This window comes from Panthera leo, chromosome E2, assembly GCF_018350215.1.
Source record: "Panthera leo isolate Ple1 chromosome E2, P.leo_Ple1_pat1.1, whole genome shotgun sequence".
In the NCBI taxonomy this organism is placed as follows: domain Eukaryota; kingdom Metazoa; phylum Chordata; class Mammalia; order Carnivora; family Felidae; genus Panthera; species Panthera leo.
In genome coordinates, this window is record NC_056693.1 from 20,272,707 (window position 1) to 20,297,327 (window position 24,621).

General features: G+C 43.6%; 2 protein-coding genes, 1 long non-coding RNA gene and 1 pseudogene across 4 annotated transcripts in view; 1 reads left to right on the top strand and 3 right to left on the bottom strand.

Moving 5' to 3' along the window:
• Positions 1 to 2,411, bottom strand: part of TDRD12 (tudor domain containing 12) — a 72,346-nt gene extending 69,935 nt beyond the window's left edge. Inside the window, 2 exon segments of the mRNA XM_042919203.1 lie at positions 2,169 to 2,226; positions 2,380 to 2,411. Coding sequence (XP_042775137.1) covers positions 2,169 to 2,192 — 24 coding nt within the window. The 5' untranslated portion in view covers positions 2,193 to 2,226; positions 2,380 to 2,411.
• A 6,816-nt stretch (positions 2,412 to 9,227) lies between these two features.
• LOC122209279 lies at positions 9,228 to 9,326 on the bottom strand (annotated as a pseudogene).
• Positions 9,327 to 13,368: 4,042 nt separating this feature from the next.
• On the top strand, positions 13,369 to 14,513 carry LOC122208301. The gene is made up of 2 exons (XR_006197191.1): positions 13,369 to 13,457; positions 14,273 to 14,513. It is a non-coding gene; the product is annotated as an uncharacterized LOC122208301 (long non-coding RNA).
• A 99-nt stretch (positions 14,514 to 14,612) lies between these two features.
• On the bottom strand, positions 14,613 to 23,462 carry NUDT19 (nudix hydrolase 19). Of its 2 annotated transcripts, none has more exons than XM_042920192.1 (3): positions 22,501 to 23,462; positions 16,553 to 16,760; positions 14,613 to 15,156 (listed from the first exon to the last, which is right to left on the bottom strand). In XM_042920192.1, exons 1-3 carry the CDS (start codon positions 23,200 to 23,202, stop codon positions 14,951 to 14,953), a joined length of 1,116 nt encoding a protein of 371 aa, XP_042776126.1. In that variant the 5' UTR covers positions 23,203 to 23,462; the 3' UTR covers positions 14,613 to 14,950. The 2 variants fall into 2 exon arrangements, with proteins under 2 accessions (XP_042776126.1, XP_042776127.1); XM_042920193.1 differs by lacking the exon at positions 14,613 to 15,156 and adding an exon at positions 22,060 to 22,114 and having other exon boundaries at positions 16,650 to 16,760.
• Between the last annotated feature and the right edge of the window lie 1,159 nt (positions 23,463 to 24,621).

Below are 24,621 nucleotides of genomic sequence, written 5' to 3' on the forward strand. Positions count from 1 at the left end.
TCAAAATGTCACCGAATTCTAACTAGACTTCAAAATAAAACTTGAAAAAAAATGTCACGGCTTCTACAGGAAAAATAATGTATTTTACTACATCTAAAATCATACCTCAATTTAAAATAGTTTATGGGTGGCTCAGTCGGTTGAGTGTCTGACTTCAGCTCAGGACATGATCTCACGGTCTGTGGGTTCAAGCCCTGCGTCGGGCTCGTGTGGGGCTCTTTGCTGACAGCTCAAAGCTTGGAGCCTGCTTCCCATTCTGTCTCCCTCTCTCTCTGCCCCTCCCCCGCTCATGCTGTTTCTGTGTCAAAAATGAATAAACGTTTAAAAAATTTTTTTTTAAAATAGTTTATGGGTTAAAAAAAAAAAGATGTGAATCAAGTATGGCAAAATGTTAAAAGATTTGAGAAAGCTCAGTGGTGGATGTCCAGGTGTTTGTGACTTTTTTTTAATACTTCTTTGTATGTCCAGAATATTCCCTAATAAAAAGTTAGACTTTTAAACTACTTTTCACCACAAGTAATGATTTTAAGTTTCTTGTCCTCTGATGTAAGATCAGCTCTACAGTATTTTTACTAAAAATCCCCAAACAGAATCATGAGGAAACAGACAAATCCAAATTGAAAGATATTTTACAAAGAAACTGCCCTTATTCTTCCTAAGTTTCAAGGTCATCAAAGACACGAAAAAGCCAGGGAACTGACCTCAATGAGGCTACGTTAAGACCATGACAATTAAATGCAATGAACAATTTTTGATTGGATCCTAAAGCAGAGAAAACAAATTCTAGAAGACATTATTGGGACAACTGGAGAAATCTGAACATTGACTGTATTTTATAGTATTATATCAATATTACACTTCTCCAGTGAAATAATAAAATCATGATTACGTAAGAGAAACTCTTTGTTCATAGAAAACATACATGTAAGTATTCAGAGTTCTCAACTAATTCTCAAACGGTTCAGCAAAAAAGAAAAGTTTTATATATACATATTTATTTTTTTAGTATTTATTTTTGAGAAAGAGAGAGAGTGGGAGAGGGGCAGAGTGAGGAGGAGACACAGAATCCAAAGCAGGCTCCAGGCTCTGAACTGTCAGGACAGAGCCCAACTCGGGGCTTGAACCCACGAACTGCGAGATCATGACCTGAGCCAAAGCCAGACACTTAACCGACTGAAACACCTAGGCGCCCCTATACATACATATTTATAAAGAAATATACAAATGCAATAAAATGTTATTAGTTATTGAGTCCAGGTGTAGGGCATATGGTTATTCTCAACATAGTTTTTGTAACTTATTTTTATATTTGAAAATCTTCAAAAGATCACCTTCAGGAAATGTGCTTGGAAAAAAATTAAGGCAGGGCACCTAGATGGCTCAATCTGTTAAGCGTCCACCTTCGGCTCAGGTCATCATCTCACGGTTCATGGGTTCGAGCCCATGTCAGGCTCTGGGCTGACAGCTCAGAGCCTGGAGCCCGTTTCAGATTCTGTGTCTCCCTCTGTCTGCCCCTCCGCTGCTTGCACTCGCTCTCTCGCATTGTCTCAAAAATAAATAAACGTTCAAAAAAAAATTATAAATCCCTCCCTCCAAGTAACCTTGTGAACACGCCATGACTTCAGTCTCCTGCATCCCCAGCCAGCACTCACCTGAAATAGGAAATTGCAGCTGTCTGCAGGCCCGACCTCCCTTCAGCCCCCGCTCGGAGAACTGAGGATCGGAGCCCCGGGACGCACGCGTGGGGAGGGGGCCGCCAGAGTCCCGCGGCGCGAGCGGAACGGGTTTCTGCGTGGAGGGGTGGTTGCCACGAGGGGGCCCCAAGGTGGGGATCCGGCGGAAAGGACCCGTGTAGGAGGAGGGAACGGGCTGAGGGTCCACGTGGGAGAAGGGGTTACGGTCCGTCCCTCCCCCTAAGGTTCCAGATTTGGCAAATACAGGACGCCCAGTAAAATCCGAATTCCGGACAAACAACTTTTTGCTCTGTGTCCCTAACAATGCAAGGGCACACTTGAACCGAAATCCCGTGCTGTGTATCTGCAATCAGGGGTCCGGGATGCCATCCGGCAAGCCCACCCGAGGGTCCGAAGCCCCTGGCGGCCAGCCGGGCGGCCCCTCCGCGTGGAGAGAAAGGAAGGCCGGCCGGCAGGGGCTGGGCGCTCGCTCACCTTCAGCACCAGCACCTCGAGCATCTTCCCCGCGCCGCTGGCCGCCGGGGAACCGGCCCTGGGGAGACAAGCACCGTCGCGGCCGCGCCCTTTCCCGGATCTTCCCGTCACCACTCACAAGGAGGGCACGTTGGGGGCAAAACCCGAGGTAGGGCCAGCCTCCGCCCTCCGTGGGGAACACGGCCCGGCAGGCCCGTGCGCAGCGCACCACCTGAGACGCTCCGCGCCCTCCCAGCCCACGCCACCACGGGCGCGCTCCGTCCTCCGACACCGCGCCCGGATCCCCGGCCGCGCAAGCCTCGAGGCTTCCAGAAAGCCGCGCTGCGCCAACGGCCGGGACAACGGACGGCCGCCAGGCGCACGGCGCCGGGAGCGGCGGGGCGGGGCGGGGCTGGGCCGCAGGGAAGAGTCGCGCAGGGGGCGCTCCGCGGGCCGGGCCCCTGGTCACGTGGTTCACCCCTCCCCACCCCGGCGTCCCACCCATCCCGAATCAGTTCGTGATTGTCTACCTGGAGGTGACCCGGACCCGCCTCCACCTCTAGGCCTTGAGGGTGAGGAAGAGGCTCGGCCCGTCACTGATGGGGGGGGGGGGAGGGCGCTCCTGGCAACATCCCCTCCCCAGATCCCCTTCCCCCACTTCACCCCCTGCTTCGGGTTCCAGCTTTTCTCCCACCTGGCCCTTAGCTGGCAGGGCTTCCCCAGACAGTCTCGCTGGTCATTCTAGTCACCACCAAAGGCTGCAAACTGCAGCCTCCTCTGGCCGGGTTCTCTTCCCCGCCCCCCACGTGTATTTGTTGTTAAGGCACCAAAGGGTTCTGTAAATTTTGAACACCTGGAGGCCTTGGTTTTCTCACCTGAAAATTGAGACTCCAAAGTAGATGAGGTCACACTATGTGAAATAAAGGGACACCCAAGAAGCACTCAGGGAGGATTGGGTTTTATTACTATCTCAGGAATCCCTAACACTTGAATAAGCCAATAAACAAGAAGCAAAAAGAAGACCTTGAAAATCAAAGGAGCCACAGCTAAAATACATAAACAAAAATTTTAAATGCCAGGCCTATGTGGTTTTACAGGTAAATTCTTTAATATCTTGATTGTGAAGAAACAAATTTTAAGCGGTATCAAAAAGCATTCATTTGCTAGTAAGGGGAACCAACAAGATGGCAAAAAAAATTGCACCAGTTTAGAGAGAGCGTGGCAATTGTGGGGCTGTGTTCTGGGGAAACAGAATGCTCACAAAAGCGTCGGGTTTTAAAAGTTTGTTAAATTTCACAAGGTCAAACAAGTTCATCTGCTGAAAGTGGCAGGCAGGAGAGGTGGAGAGTCAGGAGAAAGACACAGCTGCAAAGTGCATGAAGTTCAGCTGTTGCTGAACTGGGCTAACCAGGCCTCACCCGGAGTGGAGGTAACGGGCAAGACCAGTTCCCCTGAAAGCTCCAGACTCTGTCAAAAAGAGGTGTGAAGGGACAGTTCCCAACCCCCAAAGATACAGAGTACAGCTTTTTCCCAGTTCTTAGTGGGGACTCAACATTTTTGTTTTTTTTTTTTTTTTTGGACTAGAAGCCATGCTACCATACAGTGTTTCCCAAACTTTTTCACAACACAGCTTACAGAAAATGGAAGTATTTGTCTATCACACTGGGACCAAGAGTCAAGATTGGTCTCACTGCCAATGAGAGCTCACTGCCCTGGGGCTGAGCCACCTGGTTTCCTTGAGGCTGAAGGGAATCAGTATGTGTACCTGTAACCTATCTCCCCCTCATCCCCACCAGCTAGTGAGAAGTACTGTTTTAGAAATTACTCCAAAATAGGGGCACCTGGGTGGCTCAGTCGGTTGAGCAGCCGACTTCAGCTCAGGTCATGATCTCGAGGTCCGTGAGTTCCAGCCCCGCATCGGGCTCTGTGCTGACAGCTCAGAGCCTGGAACCTGTTTCGGATTCTGTGTCTCCCTCTCTCTGACCCTCCTCTGTTCATGCTCTGTCTCTCCCTGTCTCAAAAATAAATAAAACGTTAAAAAAAAATTTGAAAAAAAAAAGAAATTACTCCAAAATAAATAAGTCATGGGTATGTAATGTACTGTATGGTGATTAGAGTTAATAATACTGTATTTCATATTTGAAAGTTGAGAGGTGCCTGGGTGGCTCAGTCGATAAAGCATCTGTTAAGCTCAGGTCATGTTCTCACGGTTTGAGTTCAAGCCTCATCACGTTGGGCTCTCTGATGTTAGCACAGAGCCTGCTTCAGATCTTTTGGACTCCTCTCTCTCTGACCCTCTCTCTCTGACTCTCAAAAATAAATATTAAAAAAAAATTTTTTTTAACCTGACAAAGATAACACAAAGAACTACAGACTAATTTCACTTATCAACATAGATACAGAAATCCCAAATAAAATGCTGCCAAGTCTGCACTTCCTTAGTTTTAAAATATTCTTGGGGCACCTGGGTGGCTCAGTCGGTCAAGCATCTGACTCTTGATCTTGGCACTGGTCATGATTTCACGGTTTGTGTGTTCAAGTCCCACGTTGGGGTCTGCCCTGACAGAGCAGAGCCTGCTTGGGATTCTCTCTCTTTCCCTCTCTCTGTCCCTCTCCACCCTCGAAATAAATAAATAAACTCTAAAAATAAAATATTCCCATCTTTTTTACAAAAAGCAATGAAAAACAAGTTCAGCCCAAAAGCTACCTTAATCATTTGTCAGTTGATTTTTTTTTTTTTTAGAAAAGTACTTTTTTGGTTTTATTTCTTACACATCTTGAATCAATTGAGAGAGAGTGGACATTATGATTATGGCATTCACCCCAAAGGTAGAAGCCTGATGCTTGCCCAGCATTTTCCCCAGACGCCTGTTACCTTTCATGGACTTGGTCAGAGAATGTCTTGTTTGTGGTTCCCACTAGTATTATGTATCTATAAGATTATCCTTATTTCTTTTGTATTTTTTTAATTAAAAAAAAATTTAATGTTTATTTTTGACAGAGAGAGAGAGAGAGAGACAGAGCATGAGCAGGGGAGGGGCAGAGAGAGAGGGAGACACAGAATCTGAAGCAGGCTCCAGGATCCGAGCCATCAGCACAGAGCCTGACGTGGGGCTCGAACCCATGAACTGCGAGATCATGAGCTGAGCCGAAGTCGAACACTTAACCAACTGAGCCACCCAGGCGCCCCCTTTTATGTATTTTTTAATAGCTCAGTGTTGTTATTCACTGCAAGAACATTCTCATATCTTCACTTTGAACTGTACACTATCAAACTAAATTAACCTTTGTCCCACTTAGCTTTGTATGTTGAATTCTACTTCATCTGATTAATACGCTGTAAGCTTTTCTTGTTTTCTCTTTTCACCTTTAGCCCTCCTGCAGAATTGGTTTAAACAACTCATAATCAGGTTTCGTTTTTTTAGTTTTGTTGAGATCCAGTTGACATATAATATTGTATAAATCTAAAGTGTGTAACATAGTGATTTGACATATGTATATATTACAAAATAATCACCACAGTAAGTTTAGTTAACATACATCATCTCACATAGTTAACAATTTTTTTTTCCTGGTGATGAGAACTCGTAAGATCTACTCTTTTAGCAACTTTCAAATACACAATATAGTTCACTGTACTCATCACATTGTATATTACATCCCTAGAACTTCCTTATCTTCTAACTGGACGTTTGTACCACCTCCACTAATTCCTCCATCACCCACCACCCACCTTTGGCAACCAAAAATGGGATCTCTGTTTCTATGAGGGTTTTGTTGTTGTTGTTGTTGCTTATATTCTACATAAAAGTGAGATCATACAGTATTTGTCTTTCTCTGTCTGCTTTATGTCATTTAGCATAATGCCCTCACGGTCCATCCATGTTTCACAAATGGTAGGATTTCCTTCTTTTTTATGGCTGAATAATATTCCACTATATATTTAACACTTAATGTAATTAAATATTTAACACGACATAATATATAATATATATTAGAACATAGACATTTACATATGAATATATGTGACTATGATCGTGCTCCACGTTTTCTTTGTTCTTTTTTTTTTTTTTTCACGTTTTCTTTGTTCTATGGACACTTAGGTTGTTTCCATCTTAGCTGTTGTAAGTAATGCTGCAATAAACATGCTGGTACAAATATCTCTTCGGGATAGTGATTTCATTTCCTTTTTTTAAATTAGTTCCTTAATGACCTGAGCTGACATCGAGAGTCAGACGCTTAACCAACTGAGCCACCCTGGCAACCCTCATTTCCCTTGGATATATACCCCGAAGTGGGATTTCTGTACCATACAGTTCTATTTTTAAGTTTTCAGGGATCTCCATACCGTTTTCCTTAATGACTGTGCCAATTTACATTCCCACCAGTAGTGCACAGGGATTCCCTTTTCCCCACATCTTCACCGACACTTGTTATCTCTTGGGTTTTTTTATTTTTGTTTTTGCTTTTATAATAACCATTTCAACAGGTGTGAGGTGGTATCTCATTGTGGTTTTGATTTGTGCTTTCCTAATAATTACTGACGTTGAGCATTTTTTCATATGTGTGTTGGCCATCTGAATACAGTGTATCTTATTTGGAAAAATGTCTATCCAGATCCTCTGTCCGTGTTTCAACTGTATTTTTTATTGGCTGAGTTAAAAGAGTTCCTTATGTATTTGGGATATTAACATTATCAGATATGTGGTTTGCCTTTTCATTCTGTTTCTTTTGCAGTGCAGAAGATTTTTAGTTTGATATAGTCCCTCTTGTCATTTATGTTGTTGCTTGTGCTCTGGGTGTCATACCTAAAAAAATCATTGCCAAGACCCACGTCCGTAAGCTTTTTCTTTATGTTTTCTTCTAGGAATTTTATGGTTTCAGGTCTCACGCTAAAGTTTTTAATCCATTTTTAGTTAATTTTTGTGAGTGATGTAAGACAGAGGTCCAGTTTCATGCATTTCATGCATTTGAATATCCAATTTTCCCAACACCATTTATTGAAGCAATTATGTTTTCTCCATTGACCATTCTTGACTCTCTTGTCAAATATTAGTTGACTATATATTCATGGGTTTGTTTCTGAGCTCTTGATTTTATTCCATTGGTGTGATACATCTGTTTACATGCCAGTAAAATACCGTTTTGATAGCTTTGCAACATAGTTTGAAGTCGGGAAGTGTAATGCCTCCCTTTTTGTCTTTCTCAGGACTGCTTTTGCTATTTTGAGGTCTTTTGTATTTCCACATGAATTTTAAGATTGTTTTTTCTATTTCTCTAAAAAATGTTATTGAAATTTTTATAGGGAGTGATTGAAGCTACAGATGGTTTGAAGTTATATGGACATTTTAACAATATTAATCCTTCCAATCCATGAACACAGGCTCTCTTTCCATTTGCATCTTCTTCAGTTTTCTTCATCAATGTTTTATAGTTTCCAGCGTAGAGATCTTTCTCCTCGGTGGTTAAATTTTTTCCTAAGTACTTCATTGTTTTTGATGCTATTGTAAATGAAACTGTTGTATCTCTTTTTCAAATAATTTTAGTGTACAGAAATGCTACTGATTTATGTTCACTTTTAAATACTACAACTTTAGTGAATTCATTTATTATATCCAAGTTTTTCAGTGGAATATTTAGGATTTTTTACATATACCTATATTTTCTATGTATATGAAATTATGTCATCTGCAAATAGAGATAATTTTACTTTGTCCTTTCCAATTCTAATGCCTTTTACTTCTTTTTCTTGCCTGATTGCTCTGGTTAGGACTTCCAGTACTATGTCGAATGGAAGTGGTGAAAGTGGGCACCCTTGTTTTGTCCTGATCTTAAGAGGAAGATGTTTCAGCCTTTCACCACTGAGTATGATGTTGGCTGTGGGCTTGTCATCTGTGGTTTTATTATGTTGAGGTACATTCATTCTGTACCTAATTTATTGAGTTTTTATCATGAATGGATATTGAATTTTGTCAAATGCTTTTCTCCATCTATTGCAATAATCATGTGGTTTTTTACTTTTTATTCTATTAGTATGATGCATTATATTTATTGATCTGCATATATGTTGAACCATTCTTGCCTCCCAAGGATGAATCCCACTTGATCATGGTGTATGATCCTTTTAATGTGCTGCTGAAGTCCATTTGCTAGAATTTTGTTTAGAAATTTTGTATCTACTGTATATCTATCAGGGATATTATCCTGTAGTCTTTTCTTGCGGTGTCCTTATATGGCTTTGATATCAGGGCAATGCTAGCCTTATGAGCTTGGGAGTATCCCCCCTTCTTCAATTTTTGTAAGTATTTGAGAATTAGTGTTAATTCTTTAAATGTTTTGTAAAACTCACTAGTGAGGCCATCTGGTCCTGGGCTTTTCTTTTTGGGGAGGTTTTTGATTACTGATTCAACTCATCCCTTATTGGTCTGTTCAGATTGTGTATTTCTTCCTGATTCAGTTTTTGTAGAGTGTATGTTTCTAGAAATGTTATCCAGTTCGTTATTTCCCTTGTTCTGCTAACTTTGGGCTTAGTTGGTTCTTTTCCTAATTAGGTTTTAATACACTTAATCTCAGTTTTTCCCTCTGAATAAAATTAACCCATTTTTGTGTATTGCCATGGTTGCCCTTCATTCCTATTTGAATTGTTTTACTCTAAGCCTCTGGGTTTTGTTTCATTGCCACTCACACTGATTTCTGTCTTCTGCATTAGGGGTTATGCTTTGTTTTTGACTGATCTGAAAAGTGACTATTCTATTTTTAACTCTACTAGCTACTTTTGCATTTAAAAACACGCAAGTATTTTTTTCAGTTACTTTTTTTTTTTTTTTTTTTTTTTTTTGAGAGAGAGCACGAGTGCATAAGCAGGGAAGGGGGCAGAGGGAGAGAGAGAGAAAGAGAAAGAATCCCAAGCAAGCTCCACGCTCAGGGCAGAGCCCCACGCGGGGCTTGATCCCACGACACTGGAATCACCACCTGAGCCAAAATCAAGAGTCGGACACTCAACTGAGAGCAACCCAGCCACCCCTGTAAGTTTTTATTGTAATCACCTGGTGCTCATCACAAGCGCACTCCTTAATCCACAAAAATACGGAACCCTTCATGAATTTCTGTGTCATCTTGCACAGAGGCCACTTGTCTGTATCGTTCCAAGTTGAGTACCCATGCTGCTGAAGCGAGCACCTACACAGGTATTTGTCACAAAGCTGTGGCTGTTGATTTCATCCTCTCCTGTTTTTTCTCATTCCTCCCATAGCCACTTCCTGTTTCAGATAACATAATCTGGGATTATTTAACCAAATTATTTTTATGAAAAAGATGTGTTTTTTGTTTCTAAAATAGGTTAAAATATGAATTATTTTTAATGCAGTATTTTACAGACATATTATTCACACTTACCTCCTATATTTAATTGATTTTCACACTCACCATTTAGACTTCTACCACATCCTTCTACTTTAAAAGTTTTTATTTTGATTAATCTCTCACTCAGCCATAGTGTTTCTATCAAGTGAGTTTTTTCAGAACAGATGGAATTTTCAGAGCCCAGATGTAAATGAAAATTTATCGGTGGCTTTCATGCAATAGAATTATTGAGTACATACATCCTTGTCCCCCACTCAGTATATCCTGTTATTCTGTGACACACACTCAGAAGCCTGATTCTCTGCCTTTGTGAGCAACCTTCTGTTTTTCTTCCTGAAAATCTGTGCATTATCTTTGAAATTCAATACTCATCCAGGTACTGGACAATTTCTGTTAATTTTCCTTTGGCTGCAGCAGGATCTTTTTATCTGAAGATCAACATTTTTCTTCAGCTCGAGGAAACTTTATTCTCTTCTCTAAGTAAGGCTCTCCTAGGGGCACCTGGGTGGCTCAGTCGGTTGAGTGTCTGACTTCGGCTCAGGTCATGATCTCATGGTTTGAGTTCCGGCCCCGCATTGGGCTCTGTGCTGACAGCTCAGAGCCTGGACCCTGCTTCGGTCCTGTGTCTCTCTCTCTCTCTCTGCTCCTCCCCCGCTCATGCTCTCTCTCTCTCTCTCTCTCTCTCTCTCTCTCTCAAATATAAATAAAAACATTAAATAAACAAATAAGGCTTTGCTTCCCTTTGTCCTGGAATTTTCTTTTATTCATGCCAGTAATCCACATGTTGGGCGCCCATCTTCATCTGTTTTCCTGAGGTGGTAGTAACAGAGACCCAAGAACAAACATAGTTCAGAGATCCAGGTTTGCTTCAAGGCAACAACATGTGCAAAGATCCTGAGGTGGGAAAGAACTTTGAGTAAGTAAAGAAGACCTTCTGATGGGAGTGTAGAAGGAGACGGGTGTATGAGATCAGAGAGAAAGGTGGGATCTTGCAGGCCACAGTGAATTTAGGTTTTAAGGGCGAAGAAAAGCCACTGAAGGGTTTTGATGAAGGCGGTGACAGGACATGACTTACATTTCTATGCAAGAGCACTTTTCCAGTTCAATAGGAGAGAATGCATCATGAGGTGAAGAATGAAAATGGAGGGGGGGCATCCGAGTGGCTCAGTCGGTTAAGTGTCTGACTCTCGATTTTGGCTCGGGTCATGGTCTCACAGTTTATAAGTTCGAGCTCCGCATCAGACTCCATGCTGAGTGTGGAGCCTGCTTAGGATTCTCTCTCTTCCTCTCTCTCTCTGCCCTTTCCCTGCTTGCACACACTCTCTCTGAAAGTAAATAAACTTAAAAAAGAACACAAAAAATCTCTAAAAAAAAAAATGAAAATGGAGAGACTGGCCCTTACATTCGTTACAGGGCTACCGTGGCTCAACTAAGGTGATAACAGTGCAGAGCACAGACGATGGGAATTCCGAGACAATTGGGGGCAATCGAATCAACAGGACTTGCTACTCACCTGGGTATAGGAATAAAGGAAAAGGAGGACTTTTAGGAATATAGGATATAAGAGTAAAGGAAAAGAACGACTAATATTTTTGGCCTAAATAACTGGTAGGTTTCTGGTATAGGGAAGACTGCTGAGGAAACCTTAAAAGGGAAAATTATAGGGGCGCCTGGGTGGCTCAGTCGGTTAAGCGTCCGACTTCGGCTCAGGTCATGATCTCGCGGTCCGTGAGTTCAAGCCCCGCGTCGGGCTCTGTGCTGACCGCTCAGAGCCTGGAGCCTGTTTCAGATTCTGTGTCTCCCTCTCTCTCTGACCCTCCCCTGTTCATGTTCTGTCTCTCTCTGTCTGAAAAATAAATAAACGTTAAAGAATTTTTTTAATTAAAAAAAAAGGGAAAATTATATAGGTTAGGAAACAAGCTTAATGGTTTTCACAGAGGGACCCCCAAATTAATGACTTATATTTTCTTTCATGTAACAAGCAAGAGGTGAGCAGTCCAAGCCTGGCAGGCAGTTATGCCCTACCGTCTGGCTTCTGTTTCTGGGTCCCAGGGAACTGCTTCAGTGGCCACAATGTCCAGCCAGTGAGAAGGAAAGAGAGAAAGCACAGGACAAGCAATTTCCTTTTCAAAGGACAGCACCTGGAGGTTGTGACCTTGGGTGCTTACCTCACCCAAGGACAGTAGAGAGTTTGAGAACAAGTCCTGAGAGGCTCTAACAGCTAAAGGTCAGTTAGAGGAGAAGAAGAAAAGACGAGAAAAGAAGAGAAAAAGAAAAGAAGAGAAAAGACGAGTGGCTAAAGAGCGAGGAGGAAGTGGAAAACGCCAAAGTTGCAGACAAGTTAAAAACAAAATAGGGGTTTGAGAAGAAACAATAAAATAGCTACGTGTGCCCAAATATGAGGGCCCTTTCCCCACAATTATCCCTCAGAAGCCCCCTTATATCTGAGCCCTTTGTGTCTCCCACAGTACAGCGCACTCTTACAAACAAAGAACCATGAGGACAAGCCATGTTAACCTGAAATACTGACGCCAGCCCAGTTTGGGATTCCCATGGAAGTTGTTCAAAGGAATCAGAAAAAAAAGATGTAGGTAGTGAAAATAAATACTGACTTAGTATTAATTCCTGAGTTTGTCCCTTCAGTTTCAAGAAACTGTATAGTATCGTAGAAAATGGGTTTTCCTGGCTGTGTCCCAAACAAGATGGCAGGCAGTAGGGATACGAGCATGGGCAGGAAGGGGACTCGAAGGAGGAGCCGTGGGGACAAGTGGTCAGCTTTCTGTTTCTGCATCTGAAGCCCAGATAGCTTGAATACAGGAGGTAAGAGAGAGCATATGGTAAATGCCACAAGCACTCACAAGCTAGGCTCCAAAACAACACTCTTTTTCAGTTCAGGAGGGTGGCCCTATTTTGTGCCGGGGCACTAGGGTATTGTGACAGCTGGAAGTCATGTGACAGTCTCCCAAAAGGCATCCTTGGAAAGGAGACAAAAGTTTCATTCAGATGAAAACGACAACAAAAATACATCTTTATTCGGAAAAGTTAAGTCACGTTACTTGTCGCATCTCCCCAAATCACCCACTGAACCATGTAACTCCAGCAAAAAGGGTGCAGGACTAGAAAGGTTGGGAAAGGCGGTGTCATGCGGTCTTTTGACCCTCCCCCCGCTGCCTAAGTATGGGCCTTGAGCCTGGAAGGCTTCCCTACTGAGGAAAGAGTCCTTACAGCCCGTGCTGGCCTCATCACCTTCGTGTGGGAATGTCTTTCCCTGTTTCAGACTCAACGTGTACTCCTTTGCTCTGCACAAGCGTGTGCATCAGATGACACCTGGCCAACCCCGTATTATGCGTGTCCACTGCAGCGAGATGGGGTCCTTCTGCAGCACAAGAGGCGTGCGTGCAGTCACTTGCCCTGTGTTGGCTGCAGGGAGAACACCTGTGGGCCACGGGGGACTGACGCACAGTACTGGAGCTGATTTTACTCTGCTTCTGCTCTCTGTGAGTAGGGCGTTATTCCATCCGATGCTTGGCTGTGTTGTGGTTTCCTCGGCGACTGGAATCCCCAGACGCAGTGGGCAGAACTGTTAGCTCTCCTGCTTTTGGCGATAGGTAATAGATGTCACTTGCTTAACAGAGAATCAGGCGCCATTCAGCTGTGGCGCTCATCAGCTGTGTGGATCTGTCCCCAGTTTTCTAACTGGCAAAATAATGGTGTTCACGGAGTTCTCTTCCAGCTACATTCTGGTTCCTGTGAGAGTGAAAGAATATGATGCCCAAAGCCCAAGTCAGTAAGGAGGACTTTTGTAGGTGCAGGAGCCGGGGGAATGCTAACAGTATATGGTTCTCACAGTTTACATGTTGGAAACATTCACTGAAGGAAGACTTTCCTTTCGATCAGAGATTCTCAACCTTGGCCAGATGATTGCTGTGGACAGCTGTCCTATTTATGGTAGAATATTTAGCCGCATCCCCGGCCTCTTCCCACTAGACGGTAGTAGCATCTCACTCTCAGTTGTGACCACCAAAAATGTTTCCAGATACGGCCAAATGTCTCCTGAAGGGCAAAAGTGGCCTCCCTGGATGGAGAACCACTTATCTAGATGGTTTCCTCTAGTCAAGGTCAAGTAATACAGGGGCACCTGGGTGGCTCAGTTGGTTAAGTGTCTGAGTTTGACTCAGGTCATGATCTCTAAGTCTGTGAGTTTGAACCCCGCATCGGGCTCTGTGCTGACAGCTCAGAGCCTGGAGCCTGCTTCCGATTCTGTGTCTCCCTCTTTCTCTCTCTCTGCCCCTCCGCGGCATCATGCTCTGTTTCTCTCTCTCTCAAAAATAAATAAAATGTTAACAAAAAAAGATTAAGTAATACACACATACCTTATTGATCAATACCACTATTTTATAGGTAGGAAAAATAAGACATTTCATGAAAAATAAAGTCCATCATATGATACATAATATAGTCAAAGATCTGAAACAGAATTAGTGTCTTCACCATTTCACATCTTTAATCAATAAACATTATTCCTCTTAAGAGGAGGTGAAAAAATGACCCATATTAAAAACCATTGAAAATAAGCATCATTAATAAAACACCATTAAATGATGAATAGTTCTACATCTCTTTAATCTCTGTATTTATTAGCTACTGCTCCCCAGAGTAAAAATAAATAGGGTTTTTGTTATGGCTTCATCCTTCTTTAAAATGGGAACTAAAAGGTTTCCAATTTGGTAGGCCTAATCACTAATGCCTTTTGTATCAAACAGATTTGTGTGTTAATCATCAAGCTAAAGACATAACAAGAAAATAACGTCACCTGAGTGTCATCTCAGTGTGCTATTCACATGTAATCAGACTCCCTTCAACTAATCTCACCGGCAAGTCTAAGGAATTCATGGCTGCACCTCCTCAGCACGTCAAGGAAAGCGCTATTGCAGTGGACAGTTAAAAGACAACGGCAGTAGAACATCTTATTTAAACTTTTGATAATAAAATAATACAGAAGTGGATGGGTGCCTGGGTGGTTCAGTTGGTTAAGTATCTTGATTTCGGTTTGTGAGTTCAAGCCCCATGTCAGGCTCTGCAATGACAGCACGGAGCCTGCTTGGGATTCTCTCTCTCCACTCTTCCCCTGTTGGCTCTCTCTCAAAAGTAAGTAAATAAAATAATAATTCAGAAGTGGAAACCCTTGTGAGGTTTTCTTCCCCCCTCATTCCGGGAACAGGATTATTAATAATTAATTACATTTGTGTGATACCATGAGGTTTAAAGGATGAAATAAGCAAGAGAGCACTATATTACGCTTGAAATGTGTATTATACTATATCAGATTAGACTACTGGTACTAGATTGTACAAAGGTCCTTATGCTCCAAGCAAGTCCAGTCGACCTCCGGTATTCAGCAGGACAACTTCAAGCAAGCCAGCTTACAAACGAGCAGTCCTCTATAGATGGCTCTGACTTACTACGTAGGTCTTGGGATAAACATGTTTATGCTTTGACTGGACGGTCACGTGGACACTGTACACATGGCGGCTGTGTAACACCATTCGGTGAAATGTCTTGCCTTCCTTCATGATTTCTCCAGTCTTTTTTTCCGTGGACATAACATTCTCTACAAAGTCTGAATCTTCTAAGTACAGTTCATCTCCTGAAAAATAACATTTTGAGTCCACAAAGTGTTATTTTATAAAACATTCCAAAATATTAGTGACATGCACATCGGTATCGATCTATGTCATGTGTTTGGAACGGAGATAGGTGTTAAGTAAGTCCGATTTTATGAGCCTACCTCAATGTCTTTCTTGTGTTTTTAATACCCACACCCCCCAACTCCCCATTCCCCAGCCAAAAAGTTTCTTTGGGCACATAAGTATTTATGACTTGGTATTTTTCATCACGAATTATAACTTTTAGGCTAACCTGACTCTTTATCCTAGTTGGTATTAATATTGGCCTTGACATCCATACATTTTTGGGTTTCAATGTGAGCTGTTCTAATAATTTTAAGGTTAAATTACACAAATTATCATTTACACATCAAAACTGCTAAACCGTATGACTGTAGGATGAGTAACAACTATTGTCGCTATTGTGAGAACTGAGCCAAGCAGCCATGAGCAGGTCACAAAGCCCCATCCATAAAACCATGGCGCCTAGGTGGCTCAGTCGGTTAAGTGTCCGACTTCGGCTCGGGTCATGATCTCACCGTTCATGGGTTCAAGTCCTGTGTTGGGCTCTGTGCTGACAGCGCGGGGCCTGGAGCCTGCTTCGGATTCTGTGTCTCCCTTTCTCTCTACCATCCCCTGCTCATGCTCTGCCTCTCTCTCTCTCTCTCTCTCTCTCTCTCTCAAAAATAAACATTAAAAAAAAATTTTAAAGGTAAACTGCCACAAAACCCCCACCTAGCACTTACCCAACAACAATCCTGCCAACAAACTCCCTAATTCAAATAAGTTGACAATTTCTCCTAATCCAAGTTCTTAACAGAGCGTATTTGAAAACAAAAGTTTTCAACTTCATAACTCATTCTCAAAATTCAAAATTAAAGTGTAAAAAAGTGAAATAACATGAGAAAGAGTTTTGTAAACATCTAGGAAACATATTTAAATAAACGTATGTGTGTATACAAAATGACTTACTTAGAACTTTTGGTTATAATAAACACCATGGATATTTTATAGACTTGGACATTACTTAATAAACTGCTGTATTGTGTAAAACAGATGGTAATTCATGTCTCTGTGTTGCACAATACTGCCATACAGCCCAGTGCATTAAATGTGAATACTACGGTGCTGGGCACCTGGGTGGCTTTGGTTAAGTATCCAACTCTTGATTTCAGCTCAGGTTATGATCTCACAGTTCATGGGTTTGAGCCCCGCATCGGGCTCTGCACGGACAGTGTGGAGCCTACTTGGAATTCTGTCTCCTCTCTCTCTGCTCCTCCCCAGTTTGTATGCTCTCTCTCTCTCTCTCTCTCTCTCAAAAATAAATAAACTTAAAAAAAAAAAGAAGAAGAAGAACACTGTGCTTCACTGACTTACCTGGTAAAAGCTGGAGCATTGCATCAGCAGTTAAAAATGTGATCGGCAGCCATGTTTCCATCTCTTCCAATGCACCATCCAAACAAAATTTGTGCAAGTCAGAGAGAGAGGCAAAGTTTCCAAGCCTTCTTATTTCGTAGAACTGTGGGGGTGCTAACCAAATTTTTTTCGATATGAAACTCTCAGTTGCCTCTGATGGAGATGACCACTGTGGAAGACAATGGCCAGGGTTTTAAGGTTTATTCCAGAGGCAATGGAAGATTTGAAATCATTAGATCAGTACCCAAATCTAACTGACGTCGTACAATTAATGTATTAATGTGCCTTGCTAGAATCCTCTAAGACAACATGAAAAGATTTGGTTAATGAAATGTGGGCTGACCTTCCACCCTCACAAGAGGTTGGTTAATGGGACGCTGATCCTAAGGACCAATAAATCAACTAGGATAGATCACCAAGCATTGACTTGGGGGGGGGGGGGGTGTTCAGCAGAGAAGGCAGAAGATGCAAGAAGGCAAGCTGGTTCTGGTCACTCCCAGGGGAAAAAGAAGCCTGTCCGGTGTTAATTCATGAAAGCAGATTGAGAATTCAGTGCCCATTCATTCCACCCACAAACGGGTGCCTTGGGTAGGCCCTGGGGAGGTGGTGAACAAGACAAAGCTCTCTCAGGCCCTATGGGGCCTTCAGCAATCAGAAAGTAGCATGACAAGTTCACATGTTATGATGGGGTAAAGAGGAGCAAAAGGAGCTTTCAGGAAGGTCAGGAGGCATGACTCAGCCTATCGTTCCAGGAATGTAATAACAGCAGAGTATCAGGGCGCCTGGGTGGCTCAGTCAGTTGAGCATCTGACTCTTGATTTCTGCTCAGGTCTTGATCTCATAGTCAGTGGGACTGAGCCCCATGTTGTGCTCTATGCTGAGAGTGTGGAGCCTGCTTGAGATTCTCGCTCTCCCTCTCAAAATAAATAAACTTAAAAACTAATAATAACAGCACAGTACCAACCAGACAGCATTTGCCCATTTAACTTAAATGACCTGACTGCTGTGACCTTTCCTCCTTCCCAAGCCTTACTTCCATACACATTTTGATAAAAGGAGTTGATTCAGCGAATATGAAATAACCCCAAAGGGGTCTTTCTTTAACTGACTGACTAAATATCCATTTACACTAATGGAAACTGATTCTCATGCCTAATCTAGGAAATTGAAATCGATTTCTGCCACGGATAACTATAGGCCAAAGGTGTAAAAGCTTGTACGTGCCTAAACTTCCCCCTGAGGAATGCTTATGATTAATCTATGGGACCAAACAATCTATTTATAAGAAGCACCTCGGGCTATTCTCAACTTGCCAAGGCTGCATTTTGGAAAACAATGCTCGGGCCTCAAAGGACCACCCACTCTGTAAGTTATTTACATAGAACTCTCTTTGATCAATTCCACATGAGTTCAGTGATTAACAATCAAGATGAAGAGCTAAACAATAGGTACAACTCGCTTAATTCAACCTATTCAGGTTAGTCCAGACCATAGGTTAAGAGAGCTTATCATTTATTGGTTACTTGTTACTTGTAATGCACTGCTCACAAAACCTTTGACACCTTAGGCCAGATAATTATTTGTTGTGGGTGACTGTCTTGTACCCTAAAGGATGGTCAGAAGCATCCTTGAGCTCTACCCAGTAGAAGCCAGTAGAACTACCCAAATTAGGAAAATCAAACACATCTCCAGACATTGCCAAATGTATCTAGGGGCGGGTGGGTGAATCATCCCCTGTTGAGAATCACCAGCCTTGACTAGGTTAAGAACTGCTGCTTATTGAAATCTTTCCAGGGGCGCCTGGGTGGTTCAGTCGATTGAGCATCTGACTCTTGACTTTAGTTCAGGTCATGATCGCAGCAGGGTCAGGCGATCGAGCTCTGCATCAGGTTCTGCACTGAGCATAGAGCCAGCTTAAGATTCTCTCTTTCCCTCTGCCCTTCTCCCCAACTCATGTGCTCACTCTTTCTTTCTGTCCCTCTAAAATTAAAAAAAATAAAAAATCTCCTCTTCCAGCCATGAGTGCTAGAATTACCTTTCTCCAACATGATATAAACAATAGAGAAGTGGACAAAATCTATGAATCGATCATTTTCAGACATTGAAAAATGCAGAATTTTAACTTGTGAGAAAAGAAAAACAAATGAGGTGAACTCTACCATTGCCAAGATTCTCTGCCTAAAGGTAATTGTCAGACCACAGCAAAAGGAAAGAGAACCTAACCTATACCATTCTCACTGACTTACTGAGGAGACAGAGAACAGAGTTTGGAAAGGCCCATACAGGCTAGAATATGGAAGACATGGTACCTGAGAGGAGGGATCTATATAGAGTAGAGCTCCTAAGATCTGTATAGGATGCCCTTAGTCTTTGCGAAACACTAATCTATGCCAGCATAAGATGAAACCACATGACGTTGGAAAACATGCTTTCTAAGAAAAGAAAAGTTACTTGGGGGCTTTAAGACTAATAATTTCTAGGACTCACCTAGGGCCAGGAAAACCTTCCTCCAACCACAGTGGAGAGAACTTGTTGAATATAAGGGGCATTCAGCAGAAGGGTCTCAGTAGAAGTGCAGCTGATAGAATATAGGCTATCATGGAACTACTCTAAAACCACTTTTAAAAAAGAGGTGCTTGGGTGGCTTAGTTGGTTAACCGTCCAACTCTTGATTTCGGCTCAGGTCATGATCTCACGGTTCATGAGTTCGAGCCCCACATCGAGCTCTGCCCACTGACAGCCCAGAGCCTGTCTGGGATTCTCTCTCTCTCCTCCTCTCTCTCCAAACAGAAACTTAAAAAAAAAAAAAAAAATCTCAAGAAGATCAAGTTAATTTGCAATAACTTAACTTCCTGCCAGGAAAAGTTCAACAATCTTTAAAGGAACATAACAAAATCCAGTACTCATAAAAATCACAATATCCAACATCCAATAAAAAATTGCAAGACCCATGACAGGATAGCAGGAAAATGTGACCCCTAACTAGAAGACAAATTGGTCCATGGACACTACAGAGATGATGGAATTAGTAGAAAGGGGCATTAAAACCACTGTTGTAAGTATGTTCCATTGACTCAAAGACATAAAGGAAAATATGAACAGGATAAGAGAAATAGAAAATATTTTTAAACTAAATGGAACTTCTAAAAATGAAAAGTATCTGAAATGAAAAACACACAGGATGCTATTTACAGCAAGTTAGATGCTACATAAGAAAAGAGAAAAAGAACTTGAAAATGTAGCAGTAGAATCTATTCAAGATAAAGCACAGAGATAAAATACTTGAAACAAAATGAACAAGTTACCAGTTACATTCTCAAGTAGTCCAACATAAATGTAATTGGAGTCCCAGAAAAGAGGGGGAGGTGAAAAATATCTGAAGAAACAAATAACAAAAAGAAAACCATGCACATTGTAATCAAATTGATGAACACCAATGACTAAGAGGAAATATTTAAAGTAGCCACAAACACAAAACAAAACACATTAGGCACAGAGGACCAAAGAGTTAAAAGCAGATTTCTCATCATAAATTATACAAACCAGAAAATACCAAAGCAACATCTTTAAGCACTGAGAGAAACAAACAAACAAACAAATATGTTAACTTGGAATTCTATACCCAGCCAAAATATCTTTCAAACAAATGGAGGCAAAATAAAGTATTTTTCAGGTAAACAAAATTTACAAGATTCATTGTCAGAAGATCTGAAATACAACACATATTAGAGGATGTTTTTTGGGCCAAAAGAAACCAGGTGTAGATTTTAATCTGCACAAAGGTATGAAGAGCAGTAATAATGGTAAATATGCAGGTAAACATAAAAGACATTTTCTACTCATTGTTGCAGTCTTTCAAAGATTGACTGTTTAGGGCAAATTAATCAATGCACTATAGAGTTCATAATAATAATAAAAGTCAAATGTATGACAACAATAGCTATTGGACATGAGGGGAGAAATGTAGGTATACTGTTGTCAGGTTCCAACATGATACATGATGAAAGCTATGTATTGCAAACCCTAGAGTAACCACAAAGAAGTATAATTAGTAAGTCAATAATGGAGGTAAAATAGAGTCCTTAAAATACTCAAATAATACAAAAGGAGTCAGGAAAAGAAAAACACGCAAAGAATAGATAGGACAGATAACAAACTAAAAGATGGTAGATTTGAATTAAATATAAATATTTAAATATATAAACATATATAAATATAAATGATCTAAACACTCCAGCTAAAAGGCAGAAATTATACTACTGATAAGAAAAGGAAGACTATGTGCTGCCTACAAGAAACATACTTTATTTTTATTCAAAAAATTTTTTTAATGTTTATTTATTTTTGAGAGAGAGAGAGAGAGAGTGTGTGAGCAGGGGAGGGGCAGACACACACACACACACACACACACACACACACACACACACACACACAGAATCTGAAGCAGGCTCCAGGCTCTGAGCTGTCAGCACAGAGCCCAATGCAGGGCTCGAACTCACGAACCATGAGGTCAAGACCTGAGCCTAAGTCAGATGCCTAACTGCCAGATGCCCCAAAGGGTATTTCATAATAACCAAACGGTCAATCCATCAAGCTTTAACAGTCCTATATGTTTCGGCAGCACCTTACAAGGAAGCTTCAAAATACCTGAAGCAAAACCTGATAGAGAAAAAGACAAATTCACAATTTCTCATTAAAAATGTCAGCATTCCTGGGATGCACCTGGTTGGCTCAGTCTGTAGGGCATGTGACTCTTGGTCTCAAGGTTGTGAGTACAAGCACCCTGTTGGGTATGAAGATCACTTAAAAGAAAACAAATCTGAAAAAAAAAATGTCAGCATTCCTGTCAGTATCTGATGGAACAAGAAAACACTATGGAAGAGCTGAAAGACACTACCAACAAATTTAACCTAATTGCCATTTTTCCAAACTCTCCAGCAAGCACAGAACATATTATTCTTTTTAGGTGCAAAAGGAACAATCACCAAGATAGACCATATTTGTGGCCATAGAAAAAGCCTCAATAAATTTAAGACTGAAATCATATAAAGTATGTTCTCTGAGAACATAATTATACTGCATGAAATGGAGTGGGCATGAAATGAGTTAATGCAGGGAACGTGCTCAGGAAGGAGCCTGGGACCTGAACAGCACTGCACAACTCCTGGGATCTCCCCAAGGGCTCTCTTGGAGGGAAGCACCTGAGAAGCAGAGTCAAGGCCTCTTGAAGAAGCAGAGGAGCACTTCACCAAGGTCCTGGCTTTGGCCTGCAGGGTTGAGAGTGGGGCTACCTGGTTGCCTTGCTCGCTCAGTCACTTACCGGCTGTATGGCTCTGAGGAAGCTACGGACAGTCCCGACTTTGGTTCTACTTACAATTTTGCAATTCTAGGATGCTGCAAAAACCATACACATTCAAGCAGCAAAGTTACTTTTGAATTTTGACGTCTTCCCGCAGCTAGGTACTCACCACTGGTAGTGCCGGGCAGCAGCAATGAGCAAGCTCCCAAGTGAGTCGTGTGATCCTGAAGGTAAACAACTGATGATACCCTTGCGCTCATTCTGTACCATTACCACCTTTGTTGCCCACTTTCAGCATTCAATAAATTACATGAGATATTCAACACTTTGTTATAAAATAGGCTTTATGTTAGTTGATTCTGCCCAATTGTAGGCTAATGTTAGTGTTCTGAGCACGTTTAAGGTAGGTCAGGCTAAGAGGTTAGGTAGGTTAGGTCCCGGGGTTGTAACCCCATCACAGATGGGGGGGGGGGGGCGGGGGCGGGGTGAAGACCTGTAATTAGCCCCCGTGCTGGGCTTATAGGGAAGTTCCAGATAGGCCTGGGCTGCTGGCGGAGGGCCCTGATTCTCAAGTTCCTGTGAGTCCCTACGCCGGCGCCGCAGGCCCTACCTGGCAGCTCACCACCTCGGTCAAGTCCGGGTAGACGGGCGGCGGCTCCCGCAGGCAGCACAAGAAGAAGGCGGTGCTGAAGCGGCGGCCACCCGAGCGCGTGAACGGCGTGAGCCAGCCGCCCCAGTCGTGCAGCGCCCAGATGTCGGGCGTGCAGTCGAGGTGCGCACACAGGCTCAGGAAGTGGCGCGGGTCGCGGCGGACGCGGTCGCGCCAGGCGTCCAGGCCCGGCGGCGGCGCGAGGGCGCGTGCGGGCTCGGCCGCCGTGGGCAGGGCGGCCCGCGGCCGCAGCAGCAGCACGCCCGCCTCCTCGAAGGCCTCGCGGATGGCACAGATGCGGAAGGCTACGTCATCCGGCAGCGCCGCGCCGTCCTCGTCGGCGGCGTCGGGCAGCCCCGGGAAGGAGGCTGGCCGCGACAGTGGCGGGCCCAGGCCGAAACGCGGCGGCCCGTGGTGCGGCGCGAAGAGGCGCAGCCAGTCGGGCGAGTGGTCTGCCTTGTCCAGCACGCCCCCCGGGAAGACGTGCGCCCCGGGCAAGAAGCCTTGGCTCTCGGAGCGCTGCAGCAGCAGCAGCCGAAAGCCCTCGGCGGGCGGCGGGGGCGGCGACGGGGCGGCGGGGCCCGGGCGCGCCCAGCCCGCGGCCAGCACCATGGTGGCTGCCCGTCGCCAGCTGCTGGCGCCCGGCCGCAGGGAGCCGTTCATGGCGGGCGGCGGCGTGAGGCTTCCGGGCTCTGGGTTCTGGCGCGGCGGGAGCTCCCGGGCGCCGTTCCTACCGCCCCCAGAGGTCTTCTGGGCTTGGGGACCCAGGCCCGTGTCATATATGGCGAGCTCGAGGCGGGGCGCGCGCGGTGGGTGCCGGGTGAATTCTGGCTGTTAGGCCTACACCCGCGTCGGCCTGTGGGAGGAGCGTGGCGCCGGGGAGGGCTTGCACATGCCTGGAGTGCCTTAGTTCCCAGCCGGGTCACTGGCAGGACTAGGACTGTCACTGTCCCCGGCGAGGGATTGTTCACAGCCGCCTGACAGGAGGGCCTGCCTGCCTCATCTTTCCCACCCAGGACACTCGGACCGAGAGCAGAAATGCCTAGGGGCATACATGACCTGCCACGTTAAAACGTGATGCAGTATTTTCACCAGGCCAGGTGACACCTAGCCCACCAAACCCCGAGAACTAGGACTTATCCTTAAACCACCGGTCGACACGGAAGCATGTTGTCTTTGACAGCGAAGGAGACCTGAAGGGTAGATCTCTGAGCTTTGCAGGCTCACATGACTCCACCAATGAAAAACTGATGGATGAACCAGATGCCAAATTATGGGTTCCCCACCGCACGTCCTGGACGTGAAAGGCACTCTTGCCCCCGGGGAATTTGTCTTGTGTTCTGGAAGCCTTTTATTGTCAGGGCACCTGGGACCACCTTAAGCCCTTTAGGTCATTGGATGATTTACACTTTCATGAGAGATGCTTAATCCAGGCCTAGGGATAGGAATTTCTCTCCACTTCATTTTCTTAGTGGCTGTAATACTCCCATGTCCAAGAGAAACATTCCTGTTTCTTAGAGCCTGTTTAAATCTGAATCTTCTCTTTTCGATTCCTTGTCACGTGCCAACAGCTTCTCCCACGATTGCTATTACACCTGATCACACATTTGTTACATTTGGGGATGAAACAGAGACTGTTCTTTTGGTGGGCCTCATTTAAGAACTGTCATTTTAATGTGGGTTATTTTGTGGGGGAGGATCTGGACATGGCACTGTCGGTTTTTAGGGGTTTTTTTTTTAATTAAAAAATATAGGGGTTTTTGGTTTTTTGTGTGTTTTTTGTGTTTTTGTTTTTTATTGGAAGTATGCTCCACGCCCAACATGGGGCTTGAACTCACAACCCTAAGATCAAGAGTAGCATGCTCTACTGATGGAGCCAGCCAGACACTCCTAGAATGGTTTTTCTTAGCATCGTTTTCTACAGGTACGACTCCCTGTGTACTGACTGCATCCTAGAAACAAACAAACAAAAAAATGGGACCACACACGGAGAAAAGTACAGGTGGAAGCCAAAGAAGGACACACGTCCCACTTGGAGGGCCAACCAACTTTCATCTACCTTGAGTCTGCAGAATCCACAGT